Source organism: Trichomycterus rosablanca, chromosome 13 (genome assembly GCF_030014385.1).
Source record: "Trichomycterus rosablanca isolate fTriRos1 chromosome 13, fTriRos1.hap1, whole genome shotgun sequence".
Lineage (NCBI taxonomy): Eukaryota > Metazoa > Chordata > Actinopteri > Siluriformes > Trichomycteridae > Trichomycterus > Trichomycterus rosablanca.
In genome coordinates, this window is record NC_086000.1 from 11,681,437 (window position 1) to 11,703,326 (window position 21,890).

Below are 21,890 nucleotides of genomic sequence, written 5' to 3' on the forward strand. Positions count from 1 at the left end.
CTGCCAGTAGCTGTCACTGTGTATCAGACAGAGGGGACAGTGAGTGAGAGAGAAGAAGGAACTCGCTGAGTAAAGTATGCTTTCTTTCGTGCAATTACACCTACAAAATACAACACTATTAAAATAAAAAAGGAAATAATGAGAGTTATTGTTGTTTCTTGTAGATACATTTTATAAAAAAGAAAGAAATGTATTATGGTGTATGGTACAGCCCATGTACTGTACTGAAATGTGTTGTGTTTTTTATGGGTGTCCATTGCAATACAATAGAACACACTTCAAATATGGGAAAAATCTGTTGACCTTCATAGGTCAAAAAAATGGCTATAGTATATTTATTCACCTGAAATGTCTATATCTACAGTTATGGCAATTATTAAAAAAACTAAACACCTAAAACTTGCCTGGATGATGACCCAATGCACAATGTAAGAGAGACAAAACCCCCAGGGATCACTGTTAAAGAGTTACAGAAGTAATTAACATCTTGGGGTCATCAAGCTTAAGGTACATGCCATCATGGACTCTGTTAAATAGCCTCTGCCAATAAACAAAAAATGGGCCGTCATTGGATCTAACAGCAGGACATACATCTAGATCAACACAAAATCAAGCTTCTGCCATGGCCATCTCAGTCTCTGATCTAAACCCAATAGAAGATCTGTGGGATGAACTAAAGACCAGGCCCTTGGTTGACCTGGAGAGATTCTGTAATAAGGAATCATCTTAAATTCCCTGCTCTGTATTCTCCAACCTTATAAGATATTATAGGTTAAGTATATAAAGTACTGTTTTATTGGCAGAATGAGGTTGTACAGTATTTTATACAGGGTGCCAATAATTGTGCCACATGAGATTTTGTTAAAAATGATTTAATGATAAGGGATTTTACGCAGAATGCAGAACAGGAACTCACATATAATAAGACTACAGTACATTATGCTTTGAACAATACTGTAGCAAGCTATTTTTATTTACAATATATACAGCATCACATCTTATATGGCATATGAACCAACCACTAAGTGGTCCAAAAATAATGTACATTAACATAACAAACATTAAAACGGCCCTTAAAATAGTAGATAAGTAATATGGTAAAATATGTATACATTGCTTTTTTATCCATTGTTAATCTCTTTTAAACTGCCATGGTTGGTCTATACTGTTCCTTACACTTGGTGGCAAGTACATATTATAAAAATAAAAATAAACCATATGAAATCATAATTGTTGTATTTTCTCATAAAATGTGAACATATCAATTAATCAAAATAACCAGACTAATTCTCTCTGATCTAAATAAGTACTGAAAAGTATGACTAATTGCCTCAATGGAGTGTGTGAAAATACAGAAAAGAAATTAACCCAGATTTGCTCAAAGGAAAGAAACAGCAATATACAATCCTGTTTAACCAAGTGCACATCTTAGGGGCTGTCCTCATCTCTGGAGTGTTCTCCATTGGACTTTCCCTCCTGCTCTTCGGTCTCTGTTATATGTTCGAGTCTTTCACAGGACACTGTCCCCAGCACTTTGGCGCTGTGCTCCTGTGCTTTGGCCCTGAGAGCAGCGATGCTGTTCTCCCTCAGTTCCTCTTTAGACATAGGTGAGTCACTTCTCCTCTCCTCAGCATCAGCCTCGTCTGACTTGGCATTGTTTGGCTGCTGAGGGATATCCGGCTTCCGGGTTGATGGTCCTGATGTCGTCTCCAGTGATTTTTTGTGCATCCCTGCAAAGAACGGTGGAGGATTCGGATTTAGAGAAGTGCCTGGGGATTGGAAAGACATTTAAACTGTGAACAACTAAAAATTGGGAAGCAATTTCCTGCTGCAAGTGCTGTATTTTGTTGTGCCTCCATCTGTCCTTTTAGTCCTTTTAGTCCTTCAGTTATTTTTGATCATTTAATGGAAACTTGTGGTACTTCATTTCCATAAACTGTGCTTTGACTGAATTTTGCCCAGTTGTAAATTGGTTTTAAAAAATGGCAGTTTTTTAATAAATCTAATTAAATAATAAAAGATGCATCTTTTAATTGTTAAGAAATTTGAATGATCTCCAGCTGGCCAACAATGACAGCGCTAATAAATAGTTAGTGACTATATACACGTACATTTATATACTGTATATATACACACACACACACACACACACACACACACACGTCTGTGTGTGTGTGGTGTGTGTATGGTCTGCTTAATGCAGATATGCAGTTGACCTTTCATTCATAACTTATGACAATACAATGTTTGCATTTAAAGTAGTAAAGTTTAAGTTGGGGTTCAAGTAATAAAGAATTAATTTAAAGAAAAGTCATCAATATAATCATAATAATAGTCAGTTGCATTCTGCCCAGACATATAAAACAATCAGTTATACCTTCAATGTCTTTATTAAGCACACTGATTATCACAGTCTAACACAGAAAAAATTCATCTGAAGTCGTGTGTTTCAATTAGTTTGGTGTAACAGGCTTCTGAAACTATAAAATGATACGTAGATACATAAGACAAAGGTGTAACTATTAATGGAAATGCACAATATTTTATTTGGTGAAAAAGACACTACACATCAAACACAAAACCTCAAACTGTTAAGTATGGTGAAAGAAGCATCATGGCACATTTGTGCAGGGTCTATCAACTTCAGCTTATTAGAAGATTGCTACTACACAACTAAATCAACAGTGGAGTGCAGTTGACCTAAAGGGATGGTTCAAACTTTTCAACCACTGTGTAAGCTTGACCAACACTTACATGAAATGTTAAATACAAGGGTTTACATACCATTTAAACATGCAATGTGAATTATTAATCAATGTGTTTAATTAACTATTTGAATTAAGAGCATACATCAGGTACTTACAGTACAGAAATGTATGTAATTCAAAAAACATTTACAATGTTTTCCAACAGCATTAAAACACTGTGTCTGTTTGTGCACATTATTTAGCCCAGAATTACTGAAGCCCTCTTTTGTTGCTTTCTATCATATTCTCTCACTTTCTTTCTCTGCAGTCTAAAGAAAATTATGTTTCCTAAAAAACAATCTTTGAGTAATAGATTTTTTTTAGGTACAGTAATGTTTTCTAAAAAGATTCCAATACAGTGTCTGATAATGATGCGGACACAAAACTTGTGCATTATGCAAAGCTCAGCAGTTCTGCCACCAAACTGCATGCGGAGTGGAAAAATAAAAGTAGAATGTGTTGCAGGCATCAAATTTTAGTGTACTGCTGACTCTTATTCGGATTTTGTAAAAAAGAATGACATGAATGCTGAGCTAGCTCACCGTGGTTATAAAGTGAAATTCTGCTCACAATCTGCTTACACTTTCATTCTTTGCCTTTTACCAGTGAATTTAAGTGTTAAAATTTTATTCCATGCCAGATGATAAATTTAGCAAGAATGAGACTTGAATTAAAATGCATTCAGTTAACAATGATGTTTTTTTTTTTACAATGATTTGGTATTTTTGTTTAACTGACAAAAGTTGAAACAAAAGATTTCCAGTGTTTTCACTGATGAACTTCATTTTAGATTGTAAATAAAAACACATTTCAAATGTAATGCTTGCAATACACTCAAAGAAAGTTGGGACAGAAGCATGTTTGCTTCATTATTGATACGAGACTTGATACGAGACTTAAGCTCCTCAACAGTTCGTAGTCACTGTTGTCTGGTTTTCCTCTTCATGATGCTTTATACATTTTCAATAGAAGACAGATCTGGACTACGAGCAGACCAGTCAAACACACACATTCTGTGTTTACTGTAGTAGCACATGCAGAATGAGACCTGCCATTGCTGAAATAAACACAGATTTTCTAGAACAAGATGTTGCCTTGATGTGTCTCTCTAAGATCCCAATCACAAGTCACCCATGCTGTGGGCACTGATTCACCCCCATGCCATGACAGATGTTGGCTTTCGCACCTTTCACTGATAACAGTCTGGATGGTCCTTTTTGTCTTTAGCACAGAAAAACAAGGTCTATTTCCCCCAAAACAAGCTGAAACGTGGACCACAAAACACATTTCTACTGTCCATTGGTCCAAGCTGAGCTGTGGCTTTTCTGCATAGTTCTTATTTGGCTTTCTCCTTGCGTAACAAAGTTTCTGGTTGCATTTCTTGATGCAGTGGTGCACTGTGTTAAGTAACAATGGTTTTCCAAAGTCCTTACAAGTCCATTCAGCTATGCCGTCTGAAGGCATAATACATGCACATTAAACACTGGTTTCTGGCCATGCCCTACATGGACTGATGTATATCCAGATTTCTTGAATAGATTCTGTACAAGACAGTGAAATACCTTAATTATTTAAATCATTGATTGCACAGACTCAGCCATTGGTGGATCCTTCTTTTATGCCCAACCATTATTCCCTCACATGTTACCAATTATATAATTATATTATATATATATATATATATAATATATTATATATAGAATATTATATAAACTTTTCACCTTTATTTTGCCTCTGTCCCAACTCTGAATGTATTGCAAGCATCAAATTCTAAATTATTTAATATTAACAGAATACAGTCATTAGTGGACATTGTAAACCCATTTTACTTACACAGAGAGGCAATTTACAATGGCCAATTTAATTGCAGCATGTTTCAGGAGGAAGGTAGATATCCAGGCGAAAATAGAAAGAACATCCTAAAGTCCTTACAGACCGTAGCTAAAGGTAATGATCAAACACAAATCCTTCAAAGACACATTGCTCTGCAGCACATACACTACTAACTGCTCCATCAAAGGCATTTGTATGTGAAGTTGAATTTCTGGTGTCTATGTGTTTTACATACCCAATAGCCAGGGGGCACAGGACTCCATGATTCCATCCTTGGCAGATTTTAGGATAGATTCTGGAAGAGGGATGGAGTGACGCACCATGGCCCCATAGAGTCCATATTCAGCCATAACACTGCTGCGGCCCCAACATTTTTCCCTCTTTCTCCACTTAGCTCGACGATTTTGGAACCAGACCTGCAAAAATGTTAGATGAAATAGTTAACACAGCCACCAAAACCTGTTTTATTTAATTAAATACACAAAGTATGAAACAAATGCCGTTTTAAGTACCCACTAAAAATGAAAACATATTTATAGGGTTTTTTAATAAATTGGGCAGCACGGTGGCTAAGTGGGTAGCACTGTCGCCTCACAGCAAGAAGGTCCTGGGTTTGATCCCCAGGTGGGGCGGTTCGGGTCCTTTCTGTGTGGATCATGTTCTTCCCGTGACTGTGTGGGATTCCTCTGGGTACTCTGGTTTCCTCCCACAGTCCAAAGACATGCAAGTGAGGTGAATTAGAGATACAAAATTGTCCATGACTGTGTTTGATATAACCTTGTGAACTGATGAAATGAGTAACTACCGTTCCTGTCATGAATGTAACCAAAGTGTAAAACATGGCGTTAAAATCCTAATAAACAAACATTTTGAAAAATTAAGTCAAAAGGTATAATCACAAAAATATTCAGACCCTTAATTCAATCATTTGTAAAAGCTTTTAACCAGCTTCAAGTCTTCTTTCAAGACTTTTTTTTTTTTTACCAGCTTCAAGTCTAGACTTTTCTGTATTTGGGCAGTCTCTCATTCTTTATGGCAGATCGCTTCAAGTTCAGTCAGATCAGATAGCAAGCATAAGTGAACTTCCAACACAGATGTCTGATGGAGTTTACGCTTGGGCTTTGCGGTGGACTCCAGTTGAGTTCCAGATACATCACAAAAGTAAGTAAAGCAAACAGGATGCAGCTGATTACAGTTTGGAGCAAAGTGTCTGAATACTTAATGTCCGAATACTGAAAACTAGAAGATTTTAGTTTGACTTTTAATTACATTTTTTAAAACACATGTTTTCTTCATTTTGATGGGTCAATAATCCACAATCCACATACACCGATCAGCCATAACATTAAAACCACCTCCTTGTTTCTACACTCACTGTCCATTTTATCAGCTCCACTTACCATATAGAAGCACTTTGTAGCTACAATTACTAACTGTAGTCCATCTGTTTCTCTGCATGCTTTGTTAGCCCCCTTTCATGCTGTTATTCAATGGTCAGGACTCTCCCAGGACCACCCCAGAGCAGGTATTATTTGAGTGGTGGATCATTCAGCACTGCAGTGACACTGACATGGTGGTGGTGTGTTAGTGTGTGTTGTGCTGGTATGAGTGGATTAGACACAGCAATGCTGATGGAGTTTTTAAACACCTCACTGTCACTGCTGGATTGAGAATAGTCCACCAACCAAAAACATCCAGCCAACAGTGCCCTGTGGGCAGCATCCTGTGACCACTGATAAAGGTCTAGAAGATGACCAACTCAAACAGCAGCAGTAGATGAGCAACCGTCTCTGACTTTATGTCTACAAGGTGGACCAACTAGGTAGGAGTGTCTAATAGAGTGGACAGTGAGTGGACACGGTATTTAAAAACTCTAGCAGCTCTGCTGTGTCTGATCAACTCATACCAGCACAGCACACACTAACACATCACCACCATGTCATTGTCACTGCAGTGCTGAGAATGATCCACCACCTACAGTGGGGCCAAAAAGTATTTAGTCAGCCACTGATTGTGCAAGTTCTCCTACGTAGAAAGATGAGAGAGGTCTGTAATTTTCATCATAGGTACACTTCAACTATGAGAGACAAAATGAGAAAAAAAAATCCAGGAAATCACATTGTAGGATTTTTAAAGAATTTATTTGTAAATTATGGTGGAAAATAAGTATTTGGTCAATAACAAACAAGCAAGATTTCTGGCTCTCACAGACCTGTAACTTCTTCTTTAAGAAGCTCTTCTGTCCTCCACTCATTACCTGTATTAATGGCACCTGTTTGACATCGTTATCTGTATAAAAGACACCTGTCCACAGCCTCAAACAGTCAGACTCCAAACTCAACCATGGCCAAGACCAAAGAGCTGTCGAAGGACACCAGGAAGAAAATTGTAGACCTGCACCAGGCTGGGAAGAGTAAATCTACAATAGGCAAGCAGGTTGGTGTGAATAAATCAACTGTGGGAGCAATTGTAAGAAAATGGAAGACATACAAGACCATTGATAATCTCCCTCGATCCCATAGGGTCAAAATGATCATGAGAACGGTGAGCAAAATATCCCAGAACTACACGGAGGGACCTGATGAATGACCTGCAGAGAGCTGGGACCAAAGTAACAAGGCTACCATCAGTAACACACTACGCAGAGAGGGACTCAAATCCTGCAGTGCCAGGCGTGTCCCCCTGCTTAAGCCAGTACATGTCCAGGCCCGTCTGAAGTTTGCCAGCGAGCATATGGATGATCCAGAAGAGGATTGGGAGAATATCATGTGGTCAGATGAAACCAAAATGGAACTTTTTGGTAAAAACTCAACTTGTCGTGTTTGGAGGAAGAAGAATGCTGATGAACACCATACCTACTGTGAAGCATGGGGGTGGAAACATCATGCTTTGGGGCTGTTTTTCTGCAAAGGGGACAGGACGACTGATCCGTGTTAAGGGAAGAATGAACGGGGCCATGTATCATGAGATTTTAAGCCAAAACCTCCTTCCATCAGTGAGAGCATCGAAGATGGAACGTGGCTGGGTCTTCCAGCATGACAATGATCCCAAACACACTGCTCGGGCAATGAAGGAGTGGCTCCGTAAAAAGCATTTGAAGGTCCTGGAGTGTGATTTCCTGGATTTTTTTTTCTCATTTTGTCTCTCATAGTTGAAGTGTACCTATGATGAAAATTACAGACCTCTCTCATCTTTCTAAGTAGGAGAACCTGCACAATCAGTGGCTGACTAAATACTTTTTGGCCCCACTGTAAATAATACCTGCTCTGTGGTGGTCCTGTGGGGGTCCTGACCATTGAAGAACAGGGTGAAAGCAGGCTAAAAAAGTATGTAGAGAAACAGATGGACCGCAGTCAGTAATTGTAGAACTACAAAGTGCTTCTATATGGTAAGTGGAGCTGATAAAATGGACAATGAGTGTAGAAACAAGGAGGTGGTTTTAATGTTATGGCTGATCAGTGTATATGGTACCATATATGGATACAGATGGATAGATGAATAGATCTCTATATCTGACTGCATCGCATAACCCCGCCCCTGACCAACACTGGGCGTGGTCAAATCCACCGCTTGCTGATGTTGGATAACATATTACCCAAACCATTTTGGCATTCAGGTGCAAGTGATGATGGCCTCATTTCATGCAAGATTTTTTTTCCCCCAGATGAAATTGGTTATCGTGATGGCAAAGAAAAACGGGTGGAGACAGCGAGGAGAACCGACCCCTAGGGCACGCCGAGCCTGATTGAAAAATAAGTTAATTTCAGGCCCAATCGATGGTGGACAGGCGGGCAAATATCACGGGAAATTAAACGAGCAGCGCCCAGGGGAGCACCGCCATTGACCCGCGCTAATAAATTCAATGGAGTTATTTCATCTGAACCAGACTCATCCCGAGCCACCCCCCTCCCAACTTAGCGCGCTCTTCTGATTTAACTAATTACACTAGATGAGAAAATTAGATGTTAATTTTACCTAGGGCTGCAAGCACCTCTTATTTATTTATTTCTGTATTATTTATTCATCGAGAGGAGCCATAATGAGGGGCGAGATTAAAAGCGCTCCTGCAGATGGATGGCTCGGGTCACACCGCAATCTCCTTCCGCCTTGATTGCTTGATTAGGTCGTTAGTGCTTTCACTCCGAGAGCAAAATTGTTCCACGTTCAGCATCAGGCAGATGAGACATAATGTGTCTGAACAGCATGGTGAAATGGAAAGCTGTGCTTTAAGCTGTCAGAGATGTTATGCGTTGATCAATAAAAGTCCACCTGATGAATATAAACCTGAGCCACGAAAAGATGATCTAAAAACCTGACACGATGCTGCATAGCCTATACTTGCGCTTTATTTAGGCTAAAACACACACGTTGCTATATTTAATATTTTATTCATGTTATTGGATAACTTTTTTAATTCATGTTTTTTTTTTATCTTCAACCTCATTAACTGTTAACCAGATCTGTCGAATAATATCGACAATATCTTAAGCGTCAACTTGAGGTGATTTAAAACAAGCTGTGGGTCCAATAATTATTCCAACATTGCTTCTATTCTTTAGCTTAGTGTTGAAGCATACTAAGATTATTTAACCCAAATGTTTGTTGGCAAATTTGATTTGAATTTTTACGCCATTTCATAAATTTGAGTGAATTTATACACACACAGCCACAAAACAAAGAAACAACCAGAGACTACTTTCAACAGCAACAGTTATAAAAACAGCCGAGAAAACGTTTAAAACGAACAGCCTATTCATTTACTGTAATTACTAAAATTAAACGCGTTTGTTTTGTAATAAAATTAAAACACTTATTACATTAATTACCAATTACAAAAATAAAATTTCTTTGAAATAACATGTATCCCTCAAATAACATTGGTGTTAGTTCTCTTGCTGCAGCATGCGTGCTAACTCTACTTGTAAAAAAGCGTGTCTGCTTAATTTAGAAATATTTAAAATATTTAAACTTGTTAAAATATTATTAAAATATAATACAAACATATAAGTTATTAAATTTATCAATGCGTTTGTTTCTGGTTGCTGCTTTTAGCTCCAGATAAAGGAATACGCAACGAGCCTGTTTCTTTTTAGGTGCCCAAAACCTATGTGTTAAAATACTGGTTTTTAATTCAAATTGGCTCACGTTGACTCCAATACATATTGGGTCCAAATAGGCCAATTTAAGCATAAGCATATTATAAAAAAAAAAATCATAAGTGTATATTTTTTCTGACTGAAATTTTTAAGCAAAATATACATTAGTACTATAGCCTAGCGCTGAAGTAGGCTATTAAAATGCCTTTGGTCAGGCTTACATGCAGAAACAATTTTTAAAGAACAGCTAAACCATTCAAAAATTTGTTTTTATTTTTATTTACATTTTAAATAACAGAAAAACGTTGGTCAGTTAATGAATGTATATTATCTAACAATTTGTCCTTATATAGCTTATACAAAATTGAAATTTAATTGAATATGCTTTATAAAAATGCAATATGTGTTTTAAAGCATCATATCTAATCCTAAAAAAGAAACACCCAATCAGTTTAAGAGGAAATTTAAAAATCGCGATTAGAAATGTGATCTATTCTTTACTGGATAATTGCAAAATTCACTTTGATTTAGTTTGTAAAATAAAACACAAATTTTAATTTTTTTTAATTTTATGTTTGTCACACTTGTCCTGATTTATTTGATTTAAACCTTTAAAAAATAAAATGAAAGCAAGTATATCTGCAGTTGGCTCGCAGTGTAATACTAACAGGTATAAATCCACACAGCCCAGGTTAAACATTTCTCATCGTTTATCCTTCCTCAATTCTTCTCTGCTGCTGTTTTTACTGCTCATTATTTACTACAAATTATACGAAAAACCCTCGCTAATTCTTGTTCGCTAATTCGTGGTAAAGAAAAAGAATAAAAATACATTCGGTTTTCCGTACAGTCATTCAATAAGTAAATTCTATAATAATAATAATAATAACACTAATAATAATTTCTTGTATTTTGTTTATTAGGAATAAGTAACGGTATGTAATTATATAATTTAATGGAGAACTACTATTTACTTATTGTATTATGAGAATATTAAATGCAAACCGCATTATAGACAATTATGATTATAATACAATGATAGAGAAATAAAAAAAAAATACCTGTATTCTGTCCTCAGGGAGTTCAGTCTTCATAGCCAGCATCTCTCTGGCATACACATCAGGGTAATGAGCTTCATTAAAAGCTTTCTCCAGCTCCTCCAGCTGATAAGACGTGAATATTGTTCTAAATAAAAATACAGTGAGTAAATTACAGGTATTCCAAATATAAATAACTGGTATTTATTAAAATAAACAAATTATCGGCTCTCTGTTGCAGACCATATAAAGCAAGTGATGCGGCTGAATCGTCTTTGAAAGACCTCGTTTATTTACAAGAAACACATTTTGTAAAACGTGCTATTAAATAAAATAAATAATTAAATCAAATAAGTCTATATCTGAAGCTCACTTTTGTAAATAGTATACATGTAACATATTTAGTGAGTTACGTTTTAATTGTGATATTACAATAGTCGGTCTTGTTATAAATGTTATAAAAACACTTGTAGCAGTGTATACAGTCTATGTGCAGAATTAAAAAAATAATCTTTTATCATTGATAACACCACTGTGTCGACCTGCTTCACTTTTTTAATGACACCCGCAGCAGTTAAGGTTTAGTTTATCGACCCTTCAAAGCAATGTCCTAACTCCATTTTTTATATTTATTTTATAACCAATCAATAGTATTAACAATATGTTAATATCTGTACCGAAATCATATGCTACCACTACTGCTAAAATACTGCACCACCACTATCAACACCAATACATAATCAACAAGTAATAATAATAACAACAACAATAACGGTAATAATTGCTTATTATATTTATATTATAATTAAAAATAAAAGCCCATTAAACTTGTAACAGTACAGGTATATGCCGTTGTTCAAAAGGGACAACAGCAATTATTATTAGCCTGTAATAATAATAATAATTATTATTATAATTGTTATTATTAATGGATATATTAATATTTTACTGCTAAATGTAATTTTTCAATAAAGTACGTAATCATATATATGTATAAAACAATTAAAAACAATTAAACAATAATACACACATACATAAATACAATATATATATATATATATATATATATATATATATATATATATATATATATATATATATATATATATATATACACATACAGTATATAATATATAATACTGTATATATTAATGTGTGTGTGTCTGTATTATTGTTTAATTTTTATATAAAAAAAATACATTTGCAGTGAGTTTACATCGTCTAATATTTACCCTCAGTGCAGAAGTTTACCAAAGTAATTGTATAGAAGTGTTTAAATCAGATGTTAATGAAGTTTTGTTACCTGTGTCTCCTTTTCTTTCGCTTTTTGCTCTGGCACAGGGAGGACTTCGATGATTTTCGTTCACTTGAGGATACATCATCTGAATCTGTAAAGTGTAAAGATGTTTAAAAATGTTTGTGGCTGCTGGTAGAACAGCAATTGTAAGCTTCAGAATCAAGCTGTGGAGCAGAGGTTTTCCGGCCTATTGAACACATCAACATTAATTACCTCAAAAATAAATCCATACTTAATCCGTGTACTGTATGTGTGCAGTGCAGGTCTTTTGCCGATGAGATATTTACATGACACTGAAGTGACTACTCAGGTTTACATGTTTAATTATAGATATTATAGTCCTATAATAATAAAACTAATAATACTATTAACATATTAATATAAATGCAAATCTAATTATGTAGTTCTTCTACAGATATTTATCATCGTTATAATCTAATAATCTATTAACACATTGCAAGGACAGAAAAATTGACATTGATATTTACAGAAACTATGGAATATTTAAAATTTTAGAAATCACAAAATACAAATGAAAAATATGCTGTTAAAAGTATAAAATACCTGGCATGATTATACATGTTCAATTATTTATAAATTATTTTATATTCTATAGGCTGTTACATATTTGATATCAGCAATCACAAATAAGTAATTGGCTGCAAATAATGGCATAGTAATAATAATAATAATAATAATAATAACAATTATTATTATTATTATTATTATTATTATCTTTAACATTGTTTTAACAAGCCTGCATTGTGTGTTAAGGCTGGTACCTGAGCTGGCGGACTGGCTGGCCTCCTGTGGGGCTGCTGACTTGTTGAGGGGTTGCAGATGGACGCTCTGTGCGTCTGACAGCACCTCTAGAAAAGCGGGCTGCCTGTAGAAGGAATGAATCCCCCCAGGACTGATGAATCCCATACCGACTCCGACAGCAGCGGGACCGAGCATAGAACGCGCGGCCAGCAGGTGCGCGCCCCCGTGGATTGAGTCCAACGCACTCCGTGGTGCTGAGGAGGTCTCCTTATTCAGCCCCAAAATCTCCTGGATGCCGAAACCCGTGCACCTGGGTGCGTGTGATGTAATGCTCTTTGCCATGTGCTGGTTGTTATTTCCTACGTTTTCACCAGGTTTGGGTTTGTTCAAACTCTCTGACAACACGGCCCCTTCCTTTCCCGTCATGGTGCCTCTGAGGATAGTTCCCAGCTTCCCTAGTGCACAGGAATCCACCAGTGCAATACGCGCCATCCCCCCCAGCAATTCTCCTTTTATCCAACAGGTCCATCCCTGTGCGAGCCCAGCAAAGCAGCCAATCACCTGCCAGCAACCGCAGCGGATCACCTCCCGCACTCAACATGCTGGTAGTCCAAATTATATAAGCTTACATAAGGATGTTAATTATACTACAACAACAAAATGTCTACAGACATAATATTGTTGTAGTTACTACCAGTACTACTACTACAACGACAACAACAACAACAACAATAATAATAAGAATTCCATATTAAGAATAAATGCCACTGTTTACTTCACTTTACTGTGTGATCACAGGGGGAATTTAACTACTGGACCACTTTTGCAAATTCTTTACAGCTACAAAAAATTTAGAAATGATAAATTATGTGTATGTTTTACATACTGGAGTATATTTTTGGGTTTTAATTAGCCCTAATAGGTTTACAGTACAGGTTGAGAAATGACACTATTAAACAATCCTTGTTTTAAACAAAATGTTTGTTTATTGTAGTATTCTTTTTAGAGATAGCATAATGCTATTTTTTATTTAGAATTTTTAAAAGTAAAATTTCGCTTGATATTAATACGTTATTTCCAAATAAATCCATAAGTATACTGCATATGTCTCATGTGACATTAGTTTCAAATTATTAGGCTATTAGCATTATCAATAACTGTTTAAGGGTGTACAATATTATAATGCTATTTAACTTACTTTTTTAAAATAAAAATAACTTCTTATACTACAACAACAACGGTAAAAATAACATCAACAACAACAATACTATAGACTAATAATAATAGCCACATCTGGAAATAATGCACATTGAATAGGCTGCATTTTAACCTTCTATTTAAAGCCATTCAAAAACCACAATAACATTTATCTTTAATTTAATTGTTAATATTATTTGTTAGATTATTTTGATTCAGATGCCAAAAAAATAACGATAGTCTAAATCATCCAAATGTAAAGAACAAAAGACTTTAGTAAAAATAGCCAAAATACAATGTAAAATGTTACAAAACAAACATATGCTTTTGCAGCTATAGCCCCCCCCCCCCACACACACACACACACACTCACTCACAAATAACTGTATACTAAATTGCTTATACCAAAACAGAAACAAAGGCAGTAACAATATTTATTAGGGAGAATCGATATACTGTCAATATTCAGCAAAACAAAATCATCACTTGTTGGAAGCGGCAAACTAGTTCACATTTAGTCCTGAAGCCTAATACTGACAAACACTGTGCCGTTTCATTTTAAGTCGATATTGTTCAGGCAGTCCGGTTTTAAGGAGGAAGGTTTAGGTGTTCAGAATAATACTGGATTAGTTTAGCGAAAACGAAACCTGCTCGAATCTCATAAGTCCTATTTCACTTGTACTTGTTAAAGCTATTACAGCCGATTAAAAGCTTTAAGGACATCCAGCCTAAACCGACTGAGGAAAGTGGACTCTAAAAATGAGTCTACAGTGGTCAGTGTTTTCATTTCAGCACACTTCATCAGTCTGTTTTAATACAATGCTTTAATTAAAAGGATCGAAATAGACTCTCTCTCAAAACCTTTTTTTCCCCAAAAATTATCATCAGAATATAATGTAATTTACTGCTGGTCTGAATATTAAATTTCCAGTGATTAGAACGAAGAGACTTCACTGCTGAACAGGGATTTAAAGCGTCTCAGACGTTGTTTTGTTTAAAAGTATTATTATTATTATTATTATTATTATTACAAGCTGTATATATCTATTTGATGAAGCATATACGATAAACAAAAACTCTTGTGATCGCTGTTCACATCACTAAATGAAATAAAACGTGCCAGACACTAGACAGTTCAATCATTGGACTTGTTTGTTATAGCTCCTACAACGTGTTGTCATCATTCCTATTATCTGCTTTTTTCTGGTCGCTGGGGGTCTGGCGTCTCACAGAAACACCGGGCACCGAGGCACCACACACTCAACCACAAACACTGAGCAATTTAGTGGTCAGTACACCCTCTGCAGACTGTGAGAGGTATAGGTAACCTGAGTACCCTGAGGAAACCCACGCAGACGCAAGAACAAACAACTTCTTACAGATTTATCAATCCCAGGTCCTCAGGACCCTTGCTGCTGTGCGGCACCCACACTGCTAGCTGCACTGGCTTTAGAATATATAACATGCAGTTAAACGGTTTTGACGTTTGACAATACTTTATTCAAAGGACTGGTATTTTTTATTCGTTTTATCCTGGTCAGGGTCGCGGTAGGCCCGTCCTCCCTGAAATTAATCACGGGCCATGGGCCACTCCCGCCTTCCATACAAAGCCAGTCATGTCTGTATGCAAGACCGGCCAATATCCCTACTAGGGATTCGAACCCTAGATCGCAGTGGTAGTGGGCTAGCGTTTTTAACCTATGTGCCACAGAACTGCTTACCCCTTCATGTTCAATTTTAAAACCCAACAAGCTATTTTAGTGTTGTCTTTGGTATTATTTAAACATTCTGATTCACCAGTGCAGTTTATTGCCTATTGTTGGCTGTGGAACTGTTGTGCCCACTGTTTTCAGGTTGTTCTCCAGCTTTCATCAACTGCTGACTTTCATAGATTGCTTTTGTATAAAAAAGAGACGATATTTCTATAACTGGAGAGTGGTGTGCATTAGTTTGTATTCATTTCATTGGGGCTGTCTTAGTGGTGCATCTTGGTTTATATACACATATCACTCAAAAAATTGAGCCAGTCACCTCAGTCACAAATGTCCATCACAATATTAGTGCTTAAAAATGGCTGTAAAATAAAGTGCAAAAAAGTACTAAAACGAAATATTCAAAGAATGCTGTTCATTTTAAATAGAGTTCTAATAAAAACTAATAATAGAAAAAAAATAGAATTTTTGCCACACTGGATGTACACCATGTTGCTACTACCTGTACAGTTAAAGTCTGACCCATGCACTTTAACTTTAAGTATGCACCTTTAGGTTCATAGACCCACGTTTGGATTAATAATACCCCTAGTAACAGAAACCTTTAAGCCACTGGTTTGATTTTCCCTATTTTTTTTACCCACCCCCAGCTGTAAAGGGTCCACCTTAAAAAACAGAAAAAAATTTGAGCAGTCAGTCCAACCAGTAGTATGTTTTTGGAATGTGGAATACAAATGCAGGCAGACATAGAAAGAATAGGCCACAGAATGCATATAAAAGCTGAGACCAAACCTGTATCACTGAAGCTGTTTGGCACCAGCACTACTTGCTGTGGCACCATGCCAAATAAATAAATACACAATTACACAAAACAGTTACAAGGAATCTGGTATCAAACCAAATGCACTCAAATGAATGTTCTGTACATACTGTATATCATGTTCCAAAATCACATACCTTTGCTCACTTCTTTTACTGCAAAAATATCCAGAGTATATTATAACTATACAATTTACCCCCTATAGCATACACAGTTTAATCAGCTATTACTTAATTACGGTGGGATTTGATTCGTTTGGAGATAATTCGTGGCACAATTTGGACATCTGGCCAGATAATTACTAGGAGATAATTTATGGAAATGAACAGCAAGCCGTTGATGGAGAGCAAGAGAACACCAATCTTATCAAAGTGCCACGTGCTGCCGCTGCTGCATAAACAAATAAATGCCATGATTCATGTGCAACACCAGCACAGCAAGAGACATGTGGCTGATCACAACCACGTCAAATCCCGCGAGAGTTGTAACGAGGCATTTTCCTACTTCCTAATCGAATAATGTCACCCAATATTTTCACCTGATATTTTAAACTTGCTGAAAATTGTTGAACCCTTTGGAAATATACCCTTTTGTATTCATTCATTTATTTTAATTAACTGTTTTACCCTCATCTTGTGCCATCCAGAAACACTGGGCACAAGGCAAAACCTTATAGTCTTTTAGTTTTCACAGGGTGACAAGTATTCACTCATACCTATACCATTTTATGCAGACAATTTTATGTTCTGCATGTTTTTGGGACATCTCCACAGCTGGATGAGTGGCTTGATCTGATGAGCACTATTCATTCTAGAAATTCTGGAATAATCTAGAATTTCTCTTCCATACTGTGCACCCTGCTAATTATTATTTTTTTAAATGCATTTTCTCCCTTTTTCTCCCGATTTTTAGCGCGTCCAATTTTTTTACCCAATTGCATTATGCTTCCTCTCTACTGGTGCTGACCCCCGCCCTGGATTGAGGAGAGCAAACTGACACATGCCCCCTCCAACATGTGTGCAGTAGCCGACTGCATTTTTTCACCCACACGAGTCAAGTCCACATGCCATCAGCCTTGTGTACAGAGAGACACACCCTGATCAGCATTATTCCTCCTCTCTGTGCAGATGCCATCAATCAGCCAGCAGAGGTCGTAATTGCATCAGTTATGAGGTCCCTATCCGGCTCCTCACCCTGAATGAACAACAGCCAAACGTTGTTCATATAGCCACCCAGCCCAGCCGGATGGCACAGCTGAGATTTGATATGATGTATTTGAAATCCCAGCTCTGGTGTGCTAGCGTGTTTTACCGCTGCACCACCTGAGCGGCTTACCCAGCTAATTATTAACCTAAAGTGTTTGAGCTATGCTGGCATAAAATAGTGTGTCAAATAAATCATATAAATGGCAATTTTATGGCAACAGTTTGGGAAGACCTTTTTCTTGTTCCAGCATGATTGCACCTGGGCACAATTTAAGGTCAATAAAAATATGTTTTGACAAGACTGGTGTGGAGAAACATCCGATTCTCATCAATATTAGTGCTTGACTTCACAAATGCTCTTTTGACTGAATGAGCACAAAATCTCACCAACAAAATGCAAAATCTTGTTAAAAGCCTTTTTATTTATTTTAGCATTTATTTTTATATTTTATATTAAACATTGGAATTAGTTTGTTTTTTAATATAATTCATGCTTTATATACCATAACTGTTCAACAGTCTGGGGTCTTTGTGTCATGTTTGTTTGTTTATTAGGATTTTAACGTCATGTTTTACACTTTGGTTCATCACTTTAGAAGGTTATATCAAACACAGTAATGGACAATTTTGTATCCCCAATACACCTCACTTGCACGTCTTTGGACTGTGGGAGGAAACCGGAGCACCTGGAGGAAACCCACGCAGACATGGGGAGAACATGCAAACTCAGAATCACACAGAAAAGCACACAGAAAGGACCCGGACCGCCCCACCCTGGGGATCAACCAAGGACCTTCTTGCTGTGAGGCTACAGTGCTACCCACTTAGCCACCGTGCCACCCCTTTGTTGTCATGTAGTGCACCTCATGATGCTCTACACAATTTTAAAGCCCTACTGTTGTAACACATATAGAATGTGCCTATGTAAAATACGTACATTGTATATATGGCATCCTTTGTTGCTCCAAAATGTTTATCAATGCCTTTATATTAGTGGTGCCTTCACAGATTGCCTACTATGGACATTATCACAACCCCACACCATGACAGACACTGGCTTTTAAACTTTGTGTTGGGAACAATTAGGATGGTCTTTTTCCTCTGGCTTGGTAAACACATCCCAGTTGAGCTTGAGTCTATAGAAGTCAGCAGTTTTTAGATGTTGTTGATACCTATAGTTTTTGCTTTGTATAGAAACATTGTTCTTTAACTGGTGGACTGTTAAACAGTTAAACTGTTGAAGTGCTGAACCTTACCCCATCAGTAAACAACTTTGTTCTTTTTTTATACCTAATCATGGTAGCATCACCTGTGGAAAGTTCCAATAAAAGTCTTTTTGATCATTCGAAAGACTGCCCAATCTCATATTGCTTCTTTGTGTTTTTGGAATGTGTTGTAATCATCAAGTTAGGAATTAGAGTGAAATTACAAATATTAACAAGGTTGATGAGGTAAGATTAATTATCTTTTCCTAGTGCTGTTTTTAATAAAGTACCACTAAAACAATTTATGTGGCTGTATATAAAACATAATCAGTAATTAAATTCACATAGAATTAATTACATATTAATTTCAATCAATAAATACTGTGTTATTAGTTTAGTATGTTTATTATCATTACTTTGATGAACAGCAAACCACATTTTATGTGGAAATGCAGGTAACTTAAAATTATTTAAACACTGATTTTAGCAACTGTATCACCACAGTAATTTGGTACCAGAATTTGGTGACAGTCATGCACAAGACATTATGTGTATTAGTTATAAAGACAGATACGCTGTAATCCTGTCTGATCTAAAGAAGTTGATCAGCCTAATGGGAGAACCCACAGAAAAGCTCTGTGATTTGTGACCGTATGGCACATTATTTAAATAGCAGGCAATCTGTCATGATGCCATGATAATTAATACACAGTACACAGCCTAGAGTATGTGAAACCTGATCATTAGCTTTTTAGATATCATCCACCACTTTAGGCTTTAAGGCCACTATACAGTACTTTTGAACATGACTATGTGGATTTACTTCTAATTATTGTCACAAAAGAGTAACCGAGACCTATTAAAGGTTAGCAAATTACCAAACTTAGCAAACCATTTTAATTGCAGCAATGATACTGACATGATATTGTGTTTGGTGCTGATATCCAGTGATATCAGGTTGGGTCAACCACCCAATGTAACCACTACAACACTGCAAAAGGCTAATTATTTCTTATCATAGCCATCTCAAAGCTGTCACAGTCTAGTACATCACAAATGTTTTGGGGGAAAATGCTAACAAACACATACTAGTTCATATTTATAAGTACAAAGTTCTAAAGACAGTGTATGTACAAATCCCATTTTAATGCATTTTGTTGTTTGGAGGGTTTCATTGACAAGCCAATGCCCCCTCATCATGATTGGTCGATGATGCTAATGATCCACAGCTGCTCCTCCTTGCAGGTAATGCTTAGGGCATTTAAGGGAGTAGCTGTGGATCCTTCAGCGTAGACTATTTTGCCTTTGTCATACTCATGTTTGTTGGGTTCCTTGCTCATGTTATTTTGGTTTGGTTTGTTCATGCTCTTGTCTAGTTCATGCCCTTGTTAGTCCGCTCATGCTTCTTGTTTAAGTCTTGTTTAGTTCATGATTAGTGTTAGCTTAGTGGCATGTAGTTTAGATTTAGCTTTGTTCATGTATGTTTAGATTAGTGTTAGCATTTAGTTTAGATTTAGCATTGTTCATGTTTAGAGTAGCGTTAGCATTTAGGTTAGCATTAGCTTAGGTCAGAGTTTAGTGTTTTGTCTTGTGCAACCTGTCTTGTGTCTTTTGTTGTTATTATTAAAACGTCTTGTTAAAACATCTCTGCGAGTGTGTCCGCCCCTCTTGTCTCGTCTAGCCCCAACCCATTACAGATTCAAGGAATCTGGAGAAATATCAGTCCATTTAGATGGCATTTCATAAGACATTATGATGCTAGAGTAAGAGATATAGCCACACTGACTCTTGTTCTTTGGAAAACTGACATCACTTAAAAACAACCATTGCAACTGAAACTTTATAATGCAAAGATAAAGCCATACATTAATTTGTACACAGAAATGCTGCAGAGTTCTCTGTGCATGAGTTCATCTCAGACAGACCAAAAACAGTGGAAATGTGAGCTGTTTTCAGGAAAAACTCACAAATTCTCCATGCCAAAGATGTAAAGGTCCATCCTGACTATTATCAGCAAAAGCCAACTGTTGTGGTATGGGTGACTTGCATATTTGTGAAGATATCATTGATGTTAATGCATATATTGGGATTAGAAAGACATATGCTGTCAACAAGGTCATGAATGCCAGGCCTCATTCTGCATGCACTACAACAGCGTGGCTTTGTAGACACACAGTGTGTGTGCTTGACTGGCCTGCCTGCAGTCCAGATCTGTCGCCCATCATGAAGAGGAGAAACAGACAACAACAAACGTTTGAAAAAATTAAAACAATATAAATCTTTTCTTTGAATGTGTCTTAAATAAAGTCCTGAGTAAATTGACAAATCACAGATTCTTGTTTTTACTGCATTTTATGAAATGTCCCAACTTTTCTGAAAGTGGGGTTTGAACATCTGTAAAGTATAAAAGCACTAGATGTTAAGTTTATATTCAGGTTTACCACTCCTTTATCCTGGTCAGGGTAACAGTGGGTCCATCACAGTGGAGCAAAATAAGAAATATTTTAAAATGTTTTATTTCTCATTTTCCCTCACTGTAGCTCAACATTGAGGGAGAAAATTATACACTGGTAATTATATAGGGCACCAGATGAAACTAATTAAAGGCCTTTAGTTGGTAATTTCATTGCAAGAAATAAAAAAATAAAAAATCAGTGCTGTAGTGATATGCTAATGAAGATGCATACGGCTGAGCCAACACCATACATTCACTTAGCATACTGTCAATTACAAACAGCTCATGCTGTCTGTCGTAATCTGGGTCAGGCTTTGCAATGCATTAAAAATCACCAAACTCCCTCTAAAGCTTTTAATAACCCACACAAATAGAAAACAGTGTGCCTTATTTACATGCATAAGGAAAAAAGACTAATAACACTGCAGATTAGAGATTTAGCTCAGTCATCCATGTAGATTGGGGAGCCCATCAAAGGCTGCAAGATCTACTGGCTTGCAGATTAAAAGGCAGACAGCTGTTGC

The 21,890-nt window shown here is 36.6% G+C and overlaps 1 protein-coding gene across 2 annotated transcripts; it reads right to left on the reverse strand.

The window, feature by feature from the left end:
* Window positions 1–999: 999 nt before the first annotated feature.
* On the reverse strand, window positions 1,000–13,213 carry vsx2 (visual system homeobox 2). Of its 2 annotated transcripts, none has more exons than XM_063007659.1 (5): window positions 12,793–13,213; window positions 12,017–12,101; window positions 10,738–10,861; window positions 4,816–4,996; window positions 1,000–1,769 (listed from the first exon to the last, which is right to left on the reverse strand). In XM_063007659.1, the coding sequence occupies exons 1-5, from the start codon at window positions 13,196–13,198 to the stop codon at window positions 1,429–1,431; spliced, it is 1,137 nt and encodes a 378-aa protein (XP_062863729.1). In that variant the 5' UTR covers window positions 13,199–13,213; the 3' UTR covers window positions 1,000–1,428. The 2 variants fall into 2 exon arrangements, with proteins under 2 accessions (XP_062863729.1, XP_062863731.1); XM_063007661.1 differs by having other exon boundaries at window positions 1,000–1,730; window positions 12,793–13,198.
* Window positions 13,214–21,890: the final 8,677 nt, after the last annotated feature.